The following is a 24,412-nucleotide window of genomic DNA, read 5'->3' as shown; positions in this document are numbered from 1 at the left end:
GCAAAGCCTCAAGTATTTTTCTTAAACACACATTTTGCTGGACGTGGTGGAATTCGCTCGTTGCTCTGTCTTTCGAGAGGATTTTTTAGCTCACGACATTCCCCTATCATTACTTGTTCATAAAGCATGAAGCAGGCTTAGGAACATGCAAGAATGCAAAAGCCCATGCCAGCGAACAAAGGAGAAGCCTCCAGATACCAACTGGGGGGATTGGATTCACATCGCAGCAGAAATGTTGGCAGCGGTGTCAGGGTTTTTTCCTCGTGCAGCACGGTTATGCCCAGAGAGCTGGCCACGCTGCCTTGTTTTTAGTGGCTGTGCGGCGTATTTCTCAAGTTCCAATTTGAAGTAGCATTTTAAAAGCAAATGACAGGCTTGCGAAGAAATGAAGGCCTGGCTGTACTCAGAAATAAACTCTGACGTTGTGCAGCTACACCCATCGTGGCACTGGTGCTCAGAGGCCAGGCCCAGCTGGAAAAAGGTAACCCCAGAGCTGTGGTGTGTCTGGGGCCTGATTTACAGTATCTGAAAATGAAGAAGAATGGCCATGTGCCATTGACTGGAGTTGTTATTTTACAGGATGTGTCCTGTGCTGCTGGCAGCACGTGCTAAGGATGTTCGGGGCTTGCTGTGGCTGTGGGATGTGGCAAGAGGTTTGGAAGCAACAGAAACAAATGGGATGCTCGAGGGGTAGCACAGAAGCTTTCTGTGAGCAGCTAAAATAAGTTAATGTGCCCCCCAAAAAATAAAATGCAAAGTTTCCTGTATTAAATATATATATATGTATATTTAAACTAGCATGAATTGCATGAATAGCATACACTTGAAACATGTGTTTAAATCTTTGTTACCTTCATACATCGTGATCTGCATGTGGGGAGGGAAAGTTAACTGGGTAATTGAGTACATTGAAACAGATCGATGCTGAATGAAGTACCCTGTAACAAGTTTTTTCCAAGTCTCTTCTCTTCATTTAAAAAAAAGTTTGACTTTGCACTCCGAGGTCTTTTCTCTAAAATTACTTTCAATCCTCTGCCATTTAACACTGAAGTTAATAGCAGATCGCTGTATGCTTTGACAACTTCACTGGTGTTGAGACCAGCAGCATTCCCCAGGCGATCGCAGCAAGGCTTTGCTTTCTCTTCAGACCTTTCTGAATTCCTTGGAGACAGCACAAAGCAGGTCATGGGAAGCATGTCCTGACAAATCCTCTGTGAGACGAGAGTGTCCTTTTCTGCTTGCAGCTGTACAGCTTCCTGGTGGGACGATGATTTTTGTTTTCCTTGCTACTGTTTGTGAGAAAAGGATCTGCAGCCTCTTCACTGGTTGTGAGAAATTGTGCAGCTCCTTCCTCCTTCAGCTGCAAGGAATAGGAAAATGGGGGGCATGTTTCCCATCTTAGGGTTTTGCTGCTGGTGTTTTCATTCCTGCTTGGCAGGCTCATTTGATTCGTGCTGGGAGGGGCAAGTTACACCTTAGTGATGTGAGGAACTTTTTGCAAGTTTGGGAATCACTAAAACACGTCACAGGTACGTGAATCAGTTGTGGAGGGGAGTGAGAAATGGCCAGAAGTGAGCCTTTCAAGCTGCTTGAACTCCCTATTCTCATTAGGGTAAGGACTTTAAAGTAGGTTTCAAAAAAAAAGGACGAATTCAGCATATTTAAAATGGCACTGTTGGCCATTCACAATGTGCCAGTCCTGGCAGCTTTCCTGGTTGGCTCAATGAGCTTTGCACGCAATCAAATACTCTTTTTAATTGGGAACTTACTTAGCTGCATAGCTTGAGGAGCCCAAGGTTTGAATGACTTGGCCTTTGCATCTATTTCACTTGTGCGCCGTAGGTTCCATTTAATCTAAAACTAATTTCATGTCATGTTTTAACAGAAAAAAAGGCCAATGTTTCTTAAGACGCAGGGTTTTAATGGTACTGTTTTGGAGGCCAGTGTCTTAAAAGCTTATAGTGTGATCAATCAATATATTTATCTATAGGAAATACATAGTAAGTGTTATTTAAGAGCCACATGCCCAGCCATGTGAAAAGTGTGCGCACATTCACTTCTCTCAAATAACAGGAGATTACATTGCTGCTCACCTTACTGGAGATATGCCCATTACAGAAATTCAGGTATTTGCACACCGAATCAGGTACAGACAGACATCTGTTAGTCCCGTGAGCCATATCTGTATGTGTGTGTCCATATGGGTGCACGGAAGCACTAAGAGTGCTAGCATACAGATTTAGCTTTGAGTTAGTCCTGTACTTCTGTTTTAATCACAAGATCAATCCCCTTTTTGGTTCACAAGTTGGGGAAATTGGACAAAGAGCTGTAGAGAGTAATCTGTGGACCACCCAGAAATTATCTGTCCTTGAATCTTCTTCATACCCCAGTCCGAGGGAGGAGTCCTCTGTAAGCGAAGTGTCACAGGATGGAAGAAGGCTGGAAGAATTTGTCCTGACAGGCTGGCTCCAGTCTGTGCTCTGGCTGCTTCCACCCTGAATAACAGAAATAAACATAGTAACCGAAAGTTTGCGTAGTAAACCCTGGTAGCTTACTACATTTGTATACAAACTGTTTTTCTTAATTTTTATACATATATTTTTTGTTACAGGAAATACTGGATAGATCCCACAATGGAGGACGGGAAGCCCGTTTGGGCTCCACACCCAACTGATGGGTTTCAGATGGGCGTGATTGCGGACATTGGTACTGAATACTTAACTATTGAGCCTCTGAATCAGAAAGGCAAGGTAAGTGTCTGACAAGTGAGAAAAACCTTACAAAAATATTTTACCTATAGGCCAAATCTTTGCAGATATCCGCCATTACATGCAGGCTGAACGAGTGGGGAAAAAAATACTTCTCTGTTGTTTGGCTAAGGAACTTTGTTTAGCTTTAACTTGCCTTGCAAATGAAATATCCCACTGATAAGAAGCACATGCTTTCTGTCAATTATCTGCATGTGTGTACGTGCTCATGAAAGAGAAGACAACTGAATCTCCATAGCCATTTATTTCAATACTGTATACTTTATTTTTCTAAATTTGAGACTGTTGAGAGTCTGTTGTTGAGATTAGCTTCTCTCTTCTCCCTTAGATGCACAGAGACTCCTATAGTAGTGTCCTAGGCTCTATCTTAGATTAGACACGTTTCTGTTAGACTGCTGATTGAGTGATGAATCCTCTTACTTCAAGCACTTTGAAACATAAGAATGTCAAACAAAGGTCCCATGGAATTACTACAGCAAATTAAAGGCAAAATAAAAGCAGCTTTTAAAGTGAAGTCATAATTAGTGTGTTCAAACTGCTTCATTTATCATGACATCTTTTGGATTTAGCACATCTTAATTAAATGTCAGATTTTACAGGAAGTGCCCTGTAACTATTAATTATCCTAATTCAGATGGTCAGCATCCTGGGTTTTACTTGCTGAAATAAGATTATACACCATTTTAAAAGTTGTGATTTGGACTTTGTGAATATGTCATATGCTGGTTCTAGCTGTTGTGTTTTCAGATATGGAAAAGCAAATTTATTTTGTTAAAACTTTTTTTTTTTCCTCATGTCTACAATAATAGAGAATGCTTTGTCACAGATCAAAAGGTTATGCAGCAGTTCTTCCTTTGGGAGGAATGTTTATAGACTTTTTTTTTTTTAAAGTCTTGTAGAGGAAGTTGATTTTTCTTTCATTAGAAATAAAAAGATCTGATATCTGTGTCTGTGAGATAAGGTCTTTAGGTTTAGTAATAGTATGCATTCTTCACTCTGTGAAAGAACAAAATTATTCAGACAAGAATATGTTAAATATTCTAAACCCATGTTTAAGTGATTTTTTACTGACTTAACTGATGTTGACCCTAGAGCTATTTCTGTTTATATCCCCAAATGGTTCTGATGTGTTAAGAGCAAAAGTTCATATATTAGAAACAGAAATAGATGATAAGGAGATACAAAACAAACAAGAAAAAGCACCCTAAAGTACAGAGATTTTTGTTTGGTGGTTCACAGTGCACAATCTGTGTTGCCTACAAAGTTTGTTACTTTGCTTATGGCTGTCTAGAATTAAGCAAATCAGTTAAGGGCCTGCAGTTCATTTCTGAAAGGGACCGAACACTTCACAGTTAGGTGTTTAAATACACCAGAGATTATGGTCCTGCATTTCTAACCATCAAACTTTCTTAGATTAATAAAGGTGGAGTAAAACATTTTGCTGATTACCTTCTCAGTCTTTTCAAGGTGTCATTGATTTCCTTTTGTAGTGAAATGCTTCTTATCGCTTCTTGACTTTTTTGTGCATTTAGACCATTACTTTGAAGCGCTCAGCATTTATACCCATTATTATCAACTCTGTTTACTGCAAATGACAGTTCAAAAGTTCTCTTCAGTAAGAAGGAGTGATCTAGCAGCTCCAGAGTTGCCCACGATAATTACAGGGAGGAGATGAGTAATTCGATCTTGTAAACATACCCGGGCAGTGTAACTTATTATTATTTTTTAATCTGGGTCATTAACATGTCATATGTACTCCCAGTAAGGTACCAGCTTCTACAGGAGATCACAGACTGAAAAGGAAATGTGTGTGTGTGTGCATTTCTTGATTGTTGCCTTTTATACCACTTAATGGTTAATTAAAATAAGTCGTTAATAACTGCAGTAGATGCTGCAAGGCAGCAGTTTCATGCTGTCTCAGAGTCTTCCCTCCCTTCCCTGCCCGTAGCTAGCTGTGGTGTGGCAGCGCGGCACCCTCTCAGCTGTGCTGGCAAGTTGATGAGGCACAGCAAACTAGGTCAGAGGATGGATCCACCTTAACGCTGAAGACATGGAAAATTTTAAGGATGGCAGCAAGCAGCAGCAAGAGGAAGGAGGACCTAGGGCAAGCGTGGTCAAAGATTTCTTCGTGTTGTGAAACCAAGTTACCCAGTCCAGACTGGGCGAAGGTAGTTGGCCAACATACCGATTTACTTACAAAGCAGCAGTAGCATTTTTGGGTACCACAGCCCATCCAGAGTTAACAGCAGCATTTACATAGCTGTGCCGAAGCTGGGTGCCTGAAGAGAGGTGGGGATCTGAGTCACCGAGACTGCCTTGTATAGGAAGGAGTAATGCAAGCACTGAGAGCTTGTTATCAGAACAAGGGATGTGTTATGTGACAGGAGTTGCTCCCAAGAGCTAGATCATGGGCTTGCAAGGTTGAAATGCCACAACTACGAAGAAAATGGGGAAACTGGAGAGTGGTTTGCTAATGAGCATGGTCCCCCTTAGGGATGGAGCTCTTCCCTGAGGATGAGCTCTGAATCTGAGCAGGGGGAACGGGGCTCAGCCCCGCAGCTACGTCCTGCCAGCAGTCCCACAGTGGTGTGCCAGGAAGGAGACGGACAGAAAGACAGCCTGTTGTTAGATGCAGCTAATGTTTCATTCACACATCTTTTACTCAGAATGTACTTTTTGGAACTTACCAGAAATCCTGACCTTGAGAAAATAGCTTTTATGTTGTATTGCTTGATGCTACAACAGGGAGAAGGCAGATATCAGTGAAACTGTCAAATGGGGAATTTATTCTTTTCCTGGAGGTAGCGAATCTGAATTTAGTGACTAGGGAGAGATACACCCTGAGATGCCCTTCTGGGACCCTTGTGGTACGGAGGCACAGGGGGTGGCTAATGAACTTCTCTAGTGATCAGTTCCTAGCAGTACAGGGGAGGCACATACTGCTGCAGACACCAGTCCGTACCCCTGCTGCAGTTGCCTGAGAAGCACCTTATGTCTCTGAAAAAGGCTCTGAAGGGTCCTGGAAAGCTTTACGGGACCCCTGTTCCAGTATGTTCTGAATAACCAGCATGGCATTTCCCCAGGTTAAGTATAAATAAATGTATTCTGAAAGTAAGGATCAGAACATCCAGAGTTCAGTGTTTCCAAGCAAAGGCATTATTTTAGCAGTGAGTGAAGCTTGCTTGAGGAAAAGAGATAGGTTCTTGTCCATCACAAGAACAGGTTGTGTTGCTTTTGGCTGTTCTGTAGAATGCAGCTGGGAGTAGGGATGTCTCTGTGGCTGTATCTAGAAGATATAAAGGAAGGCACGGTTACACGTATTCGATTACAGGGTAGAAAGAAGATCCTGCTTGAACGGAAAGATATCTTTTTTCACTCATCTTGTTTCTGGGAGAACAGTTAAGATTGCCATTGGATTTCAAGGGCTGCTTCATTACAAAAAAGAAAGAAAAAAACAAACCACAAACCCTCTGTTTTGCCTCCTGAGACCACTTTCATAAGTGGTTCATAAGATCAGTATCCCGTCCCTTTTTTAGAATGAGTTTGACCTAAGCTATGCCTTAATGTAAGTGTCTTTGACCAAATGCCTGAAGGGTTTTCTCCTTACAGTCAATGTGTTTCAAAATATGGGGCAATGGAGTAAATAACTGGATAATTTTTAAATGGCAGATACGAGATAGCTTGCCCATTTTTCTGTTTAAGATATTCAATTTTAATAGTATTTGGCAGTACTCAGATCCCTACACATCTAGGAAATGTACTTAGCTATATGATAAGTAATCACCTTAAACATAAAGCAGTAGAGTAACTGGGACAGGTGTAACATTCTTGGTTGATACAGTTTAAACTAGGCTTCATGTTCCCATCTGATATAAAAAAGTCCATCAGAAACACAGTTGCTAAGTTGTTTTTATATTGCTTACTTGTTTTATGACTCATGAAATAGTGAGCTGTGATACTGTACTAAATTACAGAAGGTAGGAAGGACTTGGAGAAGGACATCCAGTTTGTCAGAAGCTGACTGTCCCTGCAGTATATCTAACATTGCAATTATTTCACAATTCCCACTGTGTGAAAAAAATGAAGGAGGACAAAATCAGTATCAATTTTCCTTAATTTTTCACTGATCTTTGATCAGAGGCTGAGTGGTGAGGACAGTGGAAAGGCTCTTCCTTCCTCTTCTGAGGTAGATCTGGTATAGCTGGGTTTAGAGCTGTGAAATGTTGGTGTCAAAACTTTTTGAAGAGTACTACAGGACAGCTGGACATCATGTTCATTCTCTCTTGTGGAAAAAAAATAATCTGTATTTGTTAGTGGTTAAACTTGAATTGCACATCAGCAAGCAAGAAAAACTGAAGTCAGATTTTTGTGAAGTAAGTCAAGCTTTTTTTTTTAAGCTTTTCCACTTCTGCATGCAGAATGAACTGAGTACATGGGAAATTGTTGTTCAAATATGTCTTTATGCAATGCAAACCACCTTTATTGTTGGAAACTTGGGGAGAAAATTCTGGTAAGATGTTCCAACTGCAGTGTTTTGAGAGGGAAGGAAGGAGGGGGCTCTTTACCCTGCTAAAACTTGGAGGTAGGTAAGTTCAGATCCCCTGCGGCTCCAGCGTGCTCTGATGAAAGATGTTGTGGAGGAGGTTGGTATGACAGATGTTCAGTAGTTCCAAAGTCACCATGCAGATGCTTTTCCCTTACAGAAGTTTTTTTATGCACTTTTTTTCTGCATTGAATCCTGATAAGGAGATAGCAAAGTATAATTTATGACTATAATTAGCATACAGCATGGTAACTCTGTAGGGAAGGGATATTACAGACTTAATGTTTTCCAACCAGCAGCGATTATTTTGTCTCAGGGATGTTTTTGATCCTTGCCACTTTAAAGGGAGTTGGAATTTGGCTGTTCACAATGGTCTAAGTTGCAAAATCACATTTATTGTGTCTTTTTGTATGGAAGCAAAGATGAAAAAAATTGCTGTATTTCTTCTAAACATCCATGTGAGATGCTTTTCATGGTACTGTCTTGCTGGGTGCAATGTTAATTAAGCAAGCAAACTTGTTTATTTATTAGGGTCATTCTTTTAGATCTAGTTGGTTGTCTTTTAAAGTAGAGACAGAATTAAGTAGGCTTCTTGTCTTCATTTCCATGGGGAAAAGGCCTGTAGTAGCATGTAGTAGCAGCTCTGTCACGTTTAATTGGTACAACGATGTTTCTGTTCATTCCTAGGTAGCTCAGACACCCTATTACTGCTGTAAATAAAAAGTATAATTTAAGAGCCTAGTTCTTACAATATGCAGTAGCTTTGCGCAGATGCTGTAATACAGTTCTGTAAGCTTTTTTTTTTTTTTTCTTTTAAAAAAAAAGAAGTTATAGGATATTTCTTCATCTTTACAATATGAATTACAATTTTACAATTTCGAGGATAAACAAAGTTGGGTTTGTTATTAATTTTTCCAGTTGGATATGAACAGTTGCTAAATGGCTGTTTTGTGTTACTGGAGTACAGGCATTGAAGGAAAGTCTTGGTTTACTTTGGTAAAAAAAAAAACAAAAAAAAAAACACTCAAAGTTACAGAATTTGGAGATATAGAAAATATTATATATTGAATATTTATGTTTTAAGTGAGAAAGTTTTAAAACAATATATGATGACGACAATACAGTCCTTTCACTGAACTAATAATTTTTTTTTAATTAATTTATTTTTTTGGTTATTTTTGCTTCTTTGCAAAGCTGAGGAAATTTTGTGTCCTTTATAGATCTGTTCCCTTCGCGGTATTGTTGTTTTTCTAGTCTTCATTTTTGGTGTTGTCTGTTATATGCCAATGGTTATGTGTAATTTTCAAAATACATCAAATATTTTTACAATAATATATATTATAGGAATTGTTTTTTGTAACGTAATGCAGTAACGCAAATATTGCAGTTCCTTATCTGCACCTGGTAGCTCAGTAACATTTCCAGTGCTGAGATATAAAGCTAGAAACTTCATTTTTAACTATGCATGATGATGGTGCATTTAGTTGCAACATGACATAAGATATCTTTGGACTCTCTATTTTTATGGAATTATGACAATTTCAGTATTTTTCATCTAACAGACTTTCCAGGCTGCTGTCAATCAAGTGTTCCCTGCTGAAGAGGACAGCAAAAAGGATGTGGAAGATAATTGTAAGTTATGAATTCTAAAATAAATTATGCATTTGAAAAAAATAGTTTGGGGAAGAATATTATTTCTTTACAAGCTCCCTGTTTTTTTCTTATAGTCCTTTTTGTTTTCTTTGCTTGAGTTTACTGATCCTGGAAACTTATTAAAGTAAACCTGTTTTAAATATCATTGATTGTGTTTTTTAATTTTCAGCTGAACACTTTAGAGGAATTCATGACTACATGAGTTATTCCCACATACAGCTGTTATTTGTCTAACTTCACATATATGCTACTTACCTGCATTTTGATCAACTGAATTGAGCATTTTAGCGCTAACTAAATTTCTCAGCAAAAGAATGAGTTGCCTTATCAGCAGCTCTATTGTACTGCGTTTTCCTGCATGTAACCCATTTCTCAGACAGCATTCCTGTGGAAGTTTAGGTAGTTGAAAAAAAATTTAAGATAACACTTCTAAAACTGGAGACAGGAATCTGGACCCACTGAGGCCACTGGAAAGGGAAATGTGTTATAGTGAATTAGACCAGAGGGCTGCTGGGGAAGGACCTTTGAAGTGAACTTGTGTAATACACATTGTGTTGATATGCAGGGGTTTTATTTTGTTAAATATATTATAGTTAGATCTGTGGAAACAAATCAAGTATGCAAATCTAAAGTGAGGAGAGAGAGTACCAAGATAGGTGAGAAAGGACCAGCTTTTGTAGAACTGAATAGAATATAGAACTGAATATTTTGCCACTGTTGCTGTTTGTGAGCAAATCTATTCAGAGAGACTATCCTATCTAGAAGATCTGATGAGGGAAATTATTTTAAATATTTCTGATGGGGATTAGTGTTTGGCCAAATACTAGTAACTTCGTAACTGGTGGGCAAAAGTAGCTTCTGTTGTTCTTCCTCTAAAATAAATAGCAGGTAGGACTTTGAAAGTTGTTGATGATTTAAGAAACAAGTTTTATATTGTGGGGGATGGCATTTATATCCCATGGCAGGAAGTACAGCTGTTACAACTGCTCTGTAAGGAACAAGAAAAAGCTTGTGGCAAGGCTTGAGGCTTCTGATTGTACTTAGATGGCGCAGTGTTGATGGTGCAGTGTTGTCAGAGGTGGAACCAAGCTGGCAGCTTTGTTACCAGTTGCTGGCATTTGTACCTGTCTTCTCTGCACATGATGATTGTTAGGGACATGCATTTAATCTGTGTGTGTCTGTCACAGCAACCTTATTGAGATGTTCTGGCACCTCAGTGTCCCAGTCAGGGAACTGAAATTTGGAATGAGATACTGGAAGTCGTTTGAGATTTTAGCAAAGTGCTATTCAATTAAGTTAAAACAGTCATCCTGTGGGAGAACATGTCTTCTTCGGCTTACTGGCTAAAATATAAAACTTAAAAATATTTTGTCCAGCAATCCCTTCTGTTTCAAATATTATCAGCAGTTGATGTTCGTCTCTAGCATGTGTGAAACCACGTTCAGTTTCCTTCTCTCACAGAGAGGATTTGTGCTGATCATCACGGATGTTTAAGAATAATTATTATATAAATATAATTCACTTTACAAACTACTGGGTGTTTTCCATCTCTCCTTATAATACCATTTTCAAAAATCCCGAAGGTCTAGTTAATAATACACTTACCATTCCAGCCTGTGCTTAGTGATTAACTCCTTCCTGGGGTGTAATTTGCTAAGTATTGCTTTTTTTTCCCCCCCACTACTCTTGGTCTTCTATATCCCAAATGCACTGGCTGCAAGAAAGACCTTTTTGAGAATCTAGCCCTTCCTCAAATATGAATTTTTAGTAAATGCTGCAAGTGGTACAGAGACAAAAGATTTACCTTTCCTTGTGATTCACACTCTTCTTTCACTCAGGTTTCAGTGTCTGTCACTATATGTGGACAAAAAAAGAAACCAGAACTTCTTGATTTTGAGGTGAAACAATTTTTAAAAAGAAAAGAAGGGGGCAGGTTATCAGATAAGAATTGTAAAAAAATAAAATAAAATTCAGAAGAGACAGTGTGTGTAAATATGGCAGTGGTATTTCCTGACTTTAAGTGCTTGAATTGGCTTCCGTGAACTCTGTGTGTGTGTATGCAAATAATTATGTGGACTATGAAATGCACATACACTGGTTATAGTTATGAATGAGTTGTATGAATATGCAGAATTCTCCCTTTCATTACTTCCTGTGGCGCTGGATAGGAGTGCCACTTTTAAGGGATTTATTCTAGAGAAGATACATTTTGAAATTGCAGATTTAAGCCTTAGTCTTGTCTTGAGGCAGCAATGTTTCTCCTGGAGCAGGCTCCTGTTCTTCACTGAGTCTCTTGCTTCAGGCTGGTCTGGTGCACGTGGTGTAAGGCAGAGCCTTACATTCTCTGTCCTACTGCCAAAGGAAGGCTATAGGATGGAAAAAGACAACATCTGTGCTCTTGAGAAGCTCCCATTGTCCTTTGCCAGTACTGTTTTGGTCAGCAGGAGGAGGGTGGAGGGAGAAGTTAAGCTCCTTGCTTGTCTTCAGGCTTCCTTGCTGGGTGAGGTGTCTGGGAAGATGGACTTCAAGTAATAAGAGTTGGCAGTCTCTCTTGCACATCTGTGGCAATGAGCTAGAATGTTTTTCTCTGCAAGGGCCCTTGAGGAAGGGCATTGGTCCCATTTGGCCCAAATTCAGAAACGACACCAGCTTTCTACACTTCACTGGTCCTTGTACACTGATCATTCATCCCTTGTGTGAGGGAGGGGGTAGCAGTTAGCATTAAGTGCTTATTTCATCTGCAACTTCCTAAGTGCCACTAATCTGTAAGGCTTACCAGTATGGCAGGCAATCTGTTGTAACAAGACAAAATAGTGTTGTGCACTTAAATTTTAGGCAGATAGAGGATTCAGCATATTTGCATATCGAGGCTGTGTAATAAGTAGTGCCTTCACTTCTCTCTAATTAAGGCTGCCAACACCTTCTGGTGTCTTAAACATCATGTTTCTGAAAACAGGGCCTAGATTTGCCAGCACGTTGAAACTTTGTATGTGTGCCCACTCTCTGCCTTGGGATGCCTTTTGCTAAGTTGTTGGCAAAGTTAGTTCAGCTATTTTATGTTAACAAGGTAAGAAAATAGCTCATTTCTCTTATGTTAACATCCCTCCCGATAGTGTGTTTCTGGAGGCCTACTAGCAACAAGATGGTGTTACCCTGTGGATGTTGTTGCAGAGACTGCAGAGAGGAGCTGGAAGGAAGAAACGTTGGTTTTAAGGATTTTGATAGGCACTGGTTTCCACACTTTTGGGACAGCATGGAGGGAAACACAGTGTGTTTGTCTGGAAGGACATTAAAAAGGACCTTAAAACTGACAATTTATACTGAGCACAATGTGTTGAGGGTCCTGTCGTCTAATTCTTTGTTCAGCAACTTTCTTTAACTTAGGTTGTACGATAAGGAGTAGGTCTATAATTTTTAAAGCAAGTATTGAGTCAGCAGTTCTGCCTCAACACAGTGCAAGGGAATGATAGGATTAAACTGTAATCAAAGAGAGGGGAAGCAAAATGCTCCTTAATCCTAAGACTTAGTTGCTTGGCTGTACATTAAGGTTCTTCTGTGCTCTTAATGGTATATGATTGTTTTTTTATTTGCAGGTTCCCTGATGTATTTAAATGAAGCCACTCTCCTTCATAATATCAAAGTTCGGTACAGTAAGGACAGAATTTATGTAAGTATTAACTGTCATGTAAACTGGTCTGACAGTAAATATCCTTTTAAAACACACAAAGCAACAACAAAATTTTTTCCTCTATCACAGAAAATCAGCAGGAATAGTACCATCAGAAGGTTAGGAGGTTTTAGGCATTTTTTGCTATCTTGCTTGAGACCTGAATCAAATTGATGCTTGCTATTTTTTTAATCAGGCGGAGCAATAGATTTTTCTCTACTTGACTGCTCAGTTGCAACTACAACACAGCGTTTGTATCACAAAGGTCTGTTCCTGTAGGGAACTTACCTACCAGTGGAGTAGCTTTTAACAAAGTGGTTCTTTCTTCATTATTTTTGAACGAAGCAAACAGGTGCCGTCTCTGACACCTCCTAGCTCAGATGTCCATCTTAATCTTTTATATTGCTATCAAATTGCCTAATTGTACTTAATGAATTCTGACTAAATTACATTTTGTCCTTGCCATCTGCCCTGACACTGACAGCTGTGAAATAGAAGAAAGATAAGAATTTTCTTTCTTATTTTTTTCCTAGTAGAAAGCTGGCTAGTGATAGTACAAAATAATTCTACACAATTTCTAAGTGTCAGTGTTCAAATAATCATCTTGTGTGTTAATCTACGGTTCTAAAATGAATTGATTTAGCATTATACCCTTTTATTTATACAGAAAAAAGTATAGTTGTTTTCCTTTGTTGCAGTTAACTTTACACAGCTATAAATTCTTTATAGGCTCAAGATTAAGCACCAGCTTTAAAATAAATAAATAAAAGTGGCAATTTGAATGCTGTCCTGGAAAAATAATAATAAAACACACATGCACACAAAAACCCCAATGCAATAAAATAAATTCTGAAACTGAACTGGTCATGAGGGAGGACAGTATTTAGTTTCACAAACCTTTTCTTCATTTTAAACCACTGCTACTAATATGTTGCCCTGAGTGGGTATATTTTCTTTCTTTATTTCATTATTATTATTTTTTAGAGCTGGTTAACATTTGTATTCTTACTAAGAGGAAAACTAATATTAGAATTTGCAGCTCATGAGGAACTCTGTGCATGAATTTTCTATCAGAGAAATAAATGACGAAAATAGAAGCATCTAAGAAAATTAATATATTGTGTGTGTCCAACCTTCTGTCCACATGTCATGATAGTGTCCAAAATTCAGTCTTTGGATATGCTTAGTAACAATCAACCAAATAAGTTATTCAGGCTGAGGGTTTATCTGATTTTCTCCAGACCTTTTCCTACAAATCTGCTTTTTTCTGTGCTGCAGACATCTGTTCATCCTTGTATGTGATCTGGCCATTAAAACCAAAGTATGAAAGGTTTTTCAGAAATGTTAACTACAATGTGTCTTTGGCTTTCCTTATTGTACAAAACGTTTTAGTTTTCCTTATTGTCAAAAACTAAAAGGCAGACCTGGTTTGAGATTTTTCTCAAATTCCTTCTCTATTACAGAGCATTTGTATTCTGTACTTCTCACTGTGGAAACAGCCATAGCTAATTTCTCGCAGTTGAATGATTTTATTGCCTGGCTCAAGCTTGTTCCCAGCAGTCCTTCCTGCTGAGTTGCTTCCATTTGATAGTGAAAAATTAATGTCATTGGAGGAGACTGCATTGTGCTAGCAAAGAGTTTAGTTTAGAGGAGGAAGTAGTGATGTTTTATCCGTGATCCAACAACTCATACAATAGGAAATCATTTAAAAGAAGAGGGAGAAAGGTCAAATTCAGGACATACTCCACAGCTCAGTGGTTAGGAAATTCTCCTGAGAAATGCGTTTTCACAGAAGTCCTGAGAAGATAATTAGAGGAACTCTGAAAACATATCCCTTCTTGTACCTATTAGCTAGAGAGAATTGTAATTGTTATACTTCAGCTGTACTCTTCAATAATAATAGAAAATTGCTGTTAACCACTTGGCTGGATACTAGCTAATTGTTTGCTGTTAATTGTTTTCTTCACAGACATACGTAGCCAACATTCTCATTGCAGTGAATCCGTATTTTGATATACCCAAGTTTTATTCTTCAGATACTATTAAAAAGTACCAGGGTAGATCACTTGGGACGTTGCCACCACATGTTTTTGCTATTGGTATGTATTGAGTCTGGGTTTTGTCGTTTACAGAACAAGAATTAAATACTTTGCAGCTATATGCAAACTGCAGCTCTGTAACTGTAACTGTAAGCTATTAGCAAATAAAAAGTGATTGCTAAAATTGCAAATTTTCTCATCCTTGATATGCCGTTTGAAGAATCTGGCAACTAATTATGATTGTTCTGTACATCCAGTGTTTTATGTCTAAGCAGTTTTAATATAATTTACAATCATAAAATTAAAAAAAAAAAAACAAATTTTAGAAATGAAGAATGACAATTAAAACTGGGAAAATATAATGATTTTAATTGGTCTTATATAACCAAATCACATGCGCTGTTTCTTTTTTAGATGATTATGTTATAGGCAGAAAATGTATTTAAATATTATTATTGGGATAAACCTTATTTTATGTCACTTGGAAAGTAATCATGTTTAAGAAAAAATCTATGAATACCGCATTTGATTGGAATACAGCCTTCTGAGGGTGTTAAACTTTGTTTTGTAATCAAACAATTGTTGAAGTCTAAACAGCTGTTTTTTTCAGTACGTGCTGCATAACAACAACAACAAAAATATATTAAAATACACAAATATGTTTCCAAGTGTCCTTGGCTCAGATTTTGCTTTGCAAAGTGCAACTGAAAGTTTCCCTTTAAAAAAACTATTGAAGTAAGCTTGATTTTCAGCTGTTTTGTGAATGCATTTAACAGAAGAGATTTATTTCTAGGTGGTTGCTTTGTTTTATTTTGTTCTGAAAAGTTGATTAGGTTTTTGTTTCCAAGGACTTTAAGCTCTAACATGTTGGAGGGTGGGCAGCTATAATATAGTTTAAAGAGAAACTTTACAACTGAGTCTATTACAATTTAAAGATTTGCTTTTTATTCTTGAAAATGTTAAATTTGCCTGTTTGTATTGTGATTAATTTTTGTTTTAACATTCAGGAGAATGGAAAACATAATTTTTGTCATGTCTCATGTATTCTTTTATTTAAGCCGATAAAGCATACCGTGATATGAAAGTACTCAAGATGAGTCAGTCCATCATAGTTTCCGGAGAATCAGGAGCTGGCAAGACAGAAAACACTAAATTTGTTTTGAGGTATGTACTTTTGGACCAAAGTTATTCAGTGAATTTCTTTTGTTGTGTTTGTCTGACATACACAGTTAATTGTAAGGTAATCAGTCAGTAACGTAACGTTAAGACCCAATTCAGTAAGTTATCTGTATCCTTCTACATACACTTTAATACAAGAAATTCACAGGGTTAAACATAAATGCTGACATGGTAACATATGGCAATGTCTGCATATTCACAGAAACCATAACTTGGTTGTAGTGACATCACATAGTTATTATGGTTTATGACGTAGTCATTTTGGTATTGTGCATCTGGTACTGTGGTTGATAAAATTTAAATTAGGCACTTTAATTATGCCTTGCAAAACACACTTGTTTTTGCCATAACTGTGTATGTGTCTGTTTTCCCTGTCTTTGTTTCTTCAGTTTCCTTGAGTATTCATTTTAACTATTGATTTTTGAGACGACTGCAGGAATTCCGTAATATACTTCTACCCTAATTTGCTGAATAAGTACTGAATAATGGGATTTATCTATTTATTGATGTTTGGGTATGACAGATACTAAATCAAGCATAAATAAACTATCTGGAGGCCATATTGCTGATATATACTAGTCTTCCTTCCATACATGTTTTTAATGATTTTGACCATATTTGTGTCATAATTTAACTGCTTTTTACATGTATCACTCTGGAGCACTGTAGCTGGAGAGCACTGCTGCATTAAATTCACCTACAATACAAATACACATTATACAAAATTATACAAATACAAATTATTGAATACAAATTATTTAGGGAAGCACAGTGCAGGCAGTGTGAATGCTTTCCTTTCCCCCTTATCCTTGTTTCTCTGTGTAAATCTTGAACTCCCTTTTCTCTTGCATCACGTGTGTATGTACAGCAGTGGTGTTATCTCCCACATCCCAGGAAGAATTGTCATGGTTGGCCATCCGTCCTTCATACTCCTCTTCCCCTGCACAACCTTTAGTGGAGAGCTGTAGGAGTTGCGGCAAGGTGATGGTAATGATATTTATAGGGGATGTCCTAACTGAAGACAGCTCACAACTTTGATCCTGCCAAGAATAAAGACCGCAGGCACTGGGAGAGCATCCCCTGAGGAATGTCCTCAAAGGCTGTTATTCTTCTGCTTCTCAGTAAAGGAAGTTCTGATTACATGGCAGGCAAATAGCACCGCTGCTGCTTCTCCCCGCCACCTACCCCCACAGAGTCTGTGTACAAAATGTCATTGAGTTTTAAAAACAGGAAGGCTTTTTCCTTGTGTAATCAGAAGGCAAGAGGTACTACTAATACAGCTCTGTTAATGTTTCTAAACTTTTTTTGGAAGGTTCTATTTTGAGAAGTGTTTTTAATGTGTCCCAGATTTAGTTGTACATTTCCAGAAGGTATGCCCTGTATTCAGGGGAGGTGGTGGTGGTGGTGGTGTTTAAGAAACAAACAAAAAACACACACACACACACACAAAAAAAAGCTGCACCTTCAAGAAACTTTTGAATTTGTTTCAAATTCCTTCTTCAATTGCTAAATTGAACTATACCTTAAATATGTATTGCGATTTCCTATCTCACAATCTACATGTAGGCTTTTTATTAACATTGATGGTTGTGAATGCAGATGCTGTATGCATGGAACTTAAATTCAGGAAATACATCTGACAGTTCATGATTCTATTGAGATTACTAATATTATACAGATAATAGAGTAATAGATTCACTGTATTTGTATAAAAGTGTAATTTCCATATGCATATCTATAACCATAACTTATAACCATCTATAACTTATAACCAGTATGCCCACCCTTTAGCAAGTAGTCAATAAGTATGGTGCTCAAACCTGTTGACTTGAGGTAACCTGACATGTAAAAGATATTTTAACTTTATTTTTATCTTTTTTTTACAGGTATTTGACAGAGTCTTATGGTACTGGCCAAGACATTGATGATAGAATTGTAGAAGGTATTATATTTTGTTTTAACTCAATTTAAGGTTCCAACTTGTTATTTTTATTTTATTTTATTTTCAAATTTGATATGTCAAACAATATCAGCTAAGATGAAAATACTATCAGAGTTCCTAGGACGTAACATAAGTTGATCCTAAAGTCTTAAAATATATTTTTTTATTTATGATTTGCTTTACTTTTATTTAATAAGGTGTCATACAGTACTCGATCTTGACTTTGAGTTGAACTTCACACGTATACACTGAATTTTATGTTGTATGAATCTGCAAGGAGAATATAATATTCTCATTAATACCTCTTACTACCAGGAAGATATAATTCCTCTTTCTCACCAGAATGTTTATCTCTTTTTCATTGTGTCTGTCTTTATAACAGGTTCCCAAACAAGGTTAGAAGAGAGTGTTTTGTTTGGTTTTGGTCAATTGGTTGAGCATCTTTAATGTTGCATGGAATTCCTAATTAACCAGAAAATAACTTTTTGAGAAAGCATAAATATCTCAAAACCCAAACAACCACACTAAAAATCTGTCAGTCTGTAGGTCCTAGTAGATTTATTTCAGGATTATTACTTTTATTTTTTCCTAACTAAAATTTTTTACTTTTGCTTTAAATATTCCTGTTTACATATTTGAGCCATTGATTATTCAAGAGCAGTACTGCAGGCTTTAATCTCTTGTTCCTGAGGGTTTGCTTAAATCAATTTCTCAGTGCTAAAGGAACACAGAAAGTGGCCAAGAGTTGGATAATGCCTGATGCAGTATGCTATAAAATTAATTGGTACTTCTCGGTATTATGATTAAAGTGTTTTTGTTTTGTTTTTAAATTTAAAACGGCATCCAGTGCATGAATTTTAAAGTTTTTTAAGCACAATTTTAATGAGCATGCTTACAAGATCTGTATTAATAGAGGAGCCTTTAGCCTATCTGAAGGGCCTCTTGCAATTTCTTTTTATTCTTAACAATTCTTCAAAACTATTAATATTATGTAAAGTGTGTGGATACCTGAACAAAGGTGTCTTAATAAGACAGCTATGAAAGTCACACTTGCATTTTCATAAGCTTTAAGTATGAAAAAATGAAAACCTAGCCAAAACAAAAGAAGATAATGCTGATGCTTCACTAAATAATGCATTACCATCCCTAATTTATCCAACCACTGTAGTTATTCCTTCATATAAAAATTTAATTTTTATAGGAGCAAATTTGTAGATGGTCGTCAGTGGAGGTTTAAATCTGAGTTTCTGCTCACTTAGTTTCCAATTAATGTGTTTTAGTTATAAGCATCAAAATACTTTGCAGATACTTTCCTTGGTTTATTGTTAGTGCAATTCAGAAAATTGTTTTTCTTTGGTCTTCGGAGGTAGCAAAATGCATTCTTCATAAGCCTTGTGTTTCATAACTACTAAACCTTTTCAAACTGCCTAAGCTATGCATGATTTATATAAACATAAAACATACATTAGATTGTTGCCACTCTTTCTGTATGGGTTTTCCTTTAAGGTGCTTGAGAACTGCAGCCAGTATAACAAAAAATAACTCATTCACTTAATTGAGCTAATATGAAAGGGCATTTTTAAGTTGTTTTTGAAATCAACACCCTTTTCTAATACGTATTTTTATTCCCTAATCAATCTAACATGCAGCATGCATGACATTTAAGTGGCATTTTTGTCTGTGGGATAAGTGGGTAGTTTAGGTTTTATGAATAACAACTCATTGGGAAATGTCAAATTGTGTATTGTATCATAGAGTTTATGTATTGGTTATTTACCTGCTTGCTGTAGAAGAACATCACTGAATCATTTCTGGTAATAGTCTCTGAATTTCTTACAGTATTGATTCAAGTATTTTGCAGCGTTATTTATTTAAGCACTTCATTGTAAATTCCATCACAGTATATCCAGTACAATTTGCAAAATTAGTTATTCCTGATAGTTAATACTTCTCCTTAAATTTTCAAATGTTATTCCCAATAAGGTCATTGAATCATTGATATGTATTTTTTCTCTCTTTCAGTTTGGTAGCTTATTAATCAAATTTTAAGACTTCCTTATTTTTTTTTTAAACAGCAAATCCGCTGTTGGAAGCCTTTGGAAATGCAAAGACTATTCGCAACAACAATAGTAGTCGTTTTGGGAAATTTGTGGAAATTCACTTCAATGAAAAGGTACTGGAATTTTGATACAGATACGAGTGTCGATTTTCACCATGAAATGGAAATGTTAGATTGGAAGAAGGCTAAATAGACTTACCAATCTTGCATCAAATACCTACTGTCCTTGATTGCCACATTTGATTATCACCTTGAAAGTAAAGCTAATGACACGGTACTGTGTCATTACTGGAAAATGGTGGGTCAAGTCAATGGGAAAATTGCTTCCATCTGTAACTAAAGAATAAAAATTGTTCCCTTCATCACAAGAAGGGGGAAAAGGCACATCTAAAGAATAACTTAATTGCTCTTAAGTATTTATGCATTTCTTTAATGCACAAATAAGCATGATTTGCATATAATATATCAACAGATATAAATCTATTTTAATGCTTTAATACTTTATATTAATTACTGATGTTTTTATTTATTGGTATGAAGTTTTGGTACCTTGCATCAATATTATGTATGTAACAGAAAGCATGGAACATTTTTTTTTGGTCAGAAATAGTACTTGTGTAGCATTTGAAATTTTTCTTTGGATATATTTTAGCTTCCATAGCTTATGTATTTGCATATAGAATTGCTGCTCATGAGTGTGAAGTAGGCCCCTGTAGGTTCAATGCATGAGCCTGGGAAAAGTTATTGTGAAGGTAACAGGTTCTTTTTTAGGATTTATATATATTAGATAAAGATACATTTTAATCTTTGGAGCTGCACCTGTTGAAAGAGCCAGGTCAGACAATTATAAATTGATGAACTCTGAGCCTCAAGTAAACTAAAAACATTCAGATAATCAGAAAAATATTTCTTCTTCCTAGAACTCCGTGGTTGGTGGATTTGTATCACATTATCTTCTGGAGAAATCTAGGATCTGTGTGCAAGGCAAAGAAGAGAGGAATTACCATATCTTTTACAGGCTTTGTGCTGGTGCTCCAGAAGACATTAGGGAAAAACTGTATCTAAGTTCTCCTGACAGCTTTAGGGTGAGTATTGGAGTCAGTGTTTGTAAAGCTTTTCATTATTGCCATACATGGATTTCTCTCATAGATCTTACTAAAATACCTGTTACCTTTGACAAATTCTTTTCTGTTACAAAATTCAGAAAATAATTTATTTTCTTAAATCTATTTGATCTAGAGATCTATAGGCTCTCTGCCATATTATCTTTATTGGAAGATTTCCTGTACTTGCCCTCTGTGTTTTTAAAATTGAAGAATCTTTGCTTTTTCCAAAAAATACTCTTGCATATCCAGCTGCTAGTAATTTTGTTATGATCTCTTCTTGAGGTGTAAAGTGTAAATTTTTTGATTGTGATCCAACTGTTCTGTGTGTTATAAAATCTGGAAAACTGCATTTATTTCTTCCTTTTCCAGCTGTGCATTTAGGAGGACCTGGGAATTTTGTCCTGCAATTCTGTCCTTTATTTTTACCTCACACTTTGTACCAGGGATCAAACTGCAGTGACAGGGTGATTGTGCAGTCTATATGCTTTTATATCACTTTTCTTTCCTACACTGTTGCATCTTGTGCCTATCTTTCTCTGCTGTCTAGATTTGTCATTAGTACTTCTCCAGTTCTGAGTTTCTCGCATTCCTCTCTTCATCTGACAGAAGTCTCTGTTGTTCTTCAACACTCCAGGTTACATGATGAGACTTGACACTCCCTTAGGCTGAAAGCTTACACTTTTATCTCCATTTGACCTGAAGCCCATGCTCAACGTTTCCTGCCAGGATTATTACTTCTGTTCATTAAGCATGCTTCTGTTTCTTAAGTTTTATATCTGCTAATTTATTCTTTCTCTAGAACTATTTTTTTTTTTCCTGAGTTCTGGCTATCTTTCATCAACCTGTTACTGCTCCAGTCACTCAAGCCATGGAGTAGCCAATAAAATATTAATACAGTCAGTGTTGAATATAATACTCTTAACCATACATAAATGAAAATGAAGTCAAAATAAACTGGGAGGAAATAAGACGTGAATTATTGTACATCTTTAAAAATGTTAGCTTAATGTTCAGTGGCAGGGAAAAAGCAGAGTAGGCTTTTAGGAATTACTAGAAAAGTAAATGAGAGTGAAATGGTGTGTTATACTGTTATATTTGTAAATAGGGTGCAGAGTTTTATCAACTCAGCTCAAAAAGGAATAGTAAAATACCGGGGTGAAATGCAGGTCACGGCTAAAGATAAAGCATTGGATAGTATGGACCTTTTAATTCAATCTTGTGTGGCTCTTCTTACGACTTCTCATTTGTTTACTGCCTTCTCTTCTTCTCCTCATGCTTTATTTTTGACATTTTTTCCCTTTTGTGAGATCATGTGGTTTTGCCTGATAACCCTGATTGTGTGTTACGTTTCCAGTAGAAATCCCACAAGCAGGCTGGCTTGCTGTGCTACTATTAAGCTTTTGCATTCTTTTCCTCCCATCTTTTCCACTAAACAGTTCTACTACTGCAATTTAACTTTTTAACTTTTTTTTTATTCTGCTTTCCTTCTTTCTCCCCCATTTCCCTTGCTTCAGATTTCACTGAATTGTTTTCAAAAACAATTGACAAATGATGCAATTTCCTATCGCTTTCTTGTCCTTCTTGCCAGTCAAAATCTTTTCTTTACTTTGCTTTCTATATTTGTGTGAGTTACTCCAACCCTATTTCCCTTACTTTAAATTGTCATTTAATTCTCAGTGTTCCACACCTCTCTTGTTGCAGTGTTGTGGTTTAATAGGGCAGGCAGCTCAGCACCACACAGCTGCTTGCTCTCTCTCCCCAGCTGTGATGGGGGAAAGAATCAGGGAGGTGAAAGTGCAAGAACTCAGGGGCTGAGATAAAGACAGTTTACTAGGCAAAGCAAAAGCTGCATGCTCAAGCAAAGCAGGGAATCCATTTGCTATCTCCCATTGGCAGGCAGGAGCTCAGCCACTTCCAGGACAGCACGGCTCATCACGGGTAGAGGTTGCTTGGGAAGATAAATGCCATCACTCCCCTTCCTCCTTCTTTACTCCAGTTTTATTGCTGAGCACTACGCCACCTGGTGTGGACCATCCCTTTGGCCAGCCTGGGCCAGCTGCCCTGCCTGTGTCCCCTCCCAGCTCCTGGGGCACCCCCAGCCTCCTCACGGGCAGGGCAGCATGAGGAGAGGAAAGTCCTTGGCTCTGTAGGCAGTTCTCTGCAACAACTAAAACAGCAGTGTGTTATCACCACTATTTTCATCACGAGTCCAAAACATAGCATCATACAAACATCTACAAAGAAAATTATCTCTACCCCAGCCAGAACTGTGGCATGCAGTTGTCGTTTTTTTTTTTTTTTTTTGCTGAACTAATACAGTTGTACAACTTTTTTCTTATTATTTTCCTGGTTGTTCTTTTCCTTTCCTATCAAAGCAGGCTTCTGTTTTCCCACTTGGGGTCCTTCTAAGCCTTCTCTCATTTTAGACTGTCATCACCAATTTTACTAGTAAGGTGAAGACTTCAGTCACTCATTCCTGCACTTTTATTATTCATACATGATTTATACATCTATGTGCATCAAAAGTATATATGTATCCTTTTGACAAACACACTTGAACTATAAGTATCTGCAAACATCATTTTGTGCTTTGTTGACTCGTGTTGATAAGAAAAACACTGGCAAATCAAATCCTACTGGTAGACACTTGTTAGTTGTTTGCTGGAGTTGTGTCATTTGTCTCCGTCTCTCCATTGTCTCTTGGTTTATGCCTGGCTTGGAATCTCGGTGATGCAGAACTCTGTGCATTTCTAAAGCACACAGAGCCAATTGCTGCCTAGGGCTTGTAAGGGTTTTGTTATTCCAGCCAGGAGAGCATGTGGAATTACAGACATAAATTAACTGACTGTCATCTCTGTAGACTTCCTTTTTCTTAAGTGAGGTGAGGAGCACTGCTAACAAAGCATTATGCTACCGTATTAAGATTTTTTTTTGTTGGTGTTTTTCCACTACTTCATTTTCTCAATAAAACTTGTTGCACTGTGCCTATCTGTTACTTTATCCTATATCTTCCACACTCTTTTTCATCAGAATTTAGTAGAGGGCTAGAAGCCTTAAAGATACGACATTCCTACTACTTTTGTACAAAGCAGTAGTTACCAAGGTGAGGCCTGTGTTAGCTGTGGGCACGGCAGCTGCACACCAGTCACTGAACAGGTTGCTGGTGCCTTTTCAGCCGGCCAGGTCTGTGCCTGCATGCTGATGAGCTGGGTGCAGAGCTGCAGTTCTGTACAGTACACACTGTGCATTTCTCCGTTAGTATCCAGATGATCTTGCTCCCTAAAAGCCAAAGCTTTCTTCTTTACTGCCCAACTATTACACGCAGTATTCTTTTGTATGTTTTAAATCTAAAATCTCGAGCAGTTTTTCAAAGATGTGTTTTTATTGCACAGTCACTGCTCCATTAAAAATTATTTCTTGCAGCTCCTGGATTGTTAATTCTATAACTGGATATGT

The 24,412-nt window shown here is 37.4% G+C and overlaps 1 protein-coding gene across 8 annotated transcripts in view; it reads left to right on the top strand.

Annotated features, from left to right (window-relative positions):
• The window catches only part of MYO6 (myosin VI), a 104,613-nt gene that overhangs the window by 26,093 nt on the left and 54,108 nt on the right, over window positions 1-24,412 (top strand). For all 8 annotated transcript variants that reach the window (XM_032184196.1, XM_032184195.1, XM_032184194.1 and 5 more), the window contains exons 2-9: window positions 2,612-2,750; window positions 8,874-8,943; window positions 12,558-12,631; window positions 14,601-14,730; window positions 15,729-15,834; window positions 17,736-17,791; window positions 19,867-19,964; window positions 20,771-20,935. In XM_032184196.1, coding sequence (XP_032040087.1) covers window positions 2,634-2,750; window positions 8,874-8,943; window positions 12,558-12,631; window positions 14,601-14,730; window positions 15,729-15,834; window positions 17,736-17,791; window positions 19,867-19,964; window positions 20,771-20,935 — 816 coding nt within the window. In that variant the 5' untranslated portion in view covers window positions 2,612-2,633. The remainder of the gene's footprint in view (window positions 1-2,611; window positions 2,751-8,873; window positions 8,944-12,557; window positions 12,632-14,600; window positions 14,731-15,728; window positions 15,835-17,735; window positions 17,792-19,866; window positions 19,965-20,770; window positions 20,936-24,412) is intronic.

Source organism: Aythya fuligula, chromosome 3, assembly GCF_009819795.1.
Source record: "Aythya fuligula isolate bAytFul2 chromosome 3, bAytFul2.pri, whole genome shotgun sequence".
Taxonomy (NCBI): domain Eukaryota; kingdom Metazoa; phylum Chordata; class Aves; order Anseriformes; family Anatidae; genus Aythya; species Aythya fuligula.
This window is presented reverse-complemented; position numbering and strand designations above follow the sequence as displayed.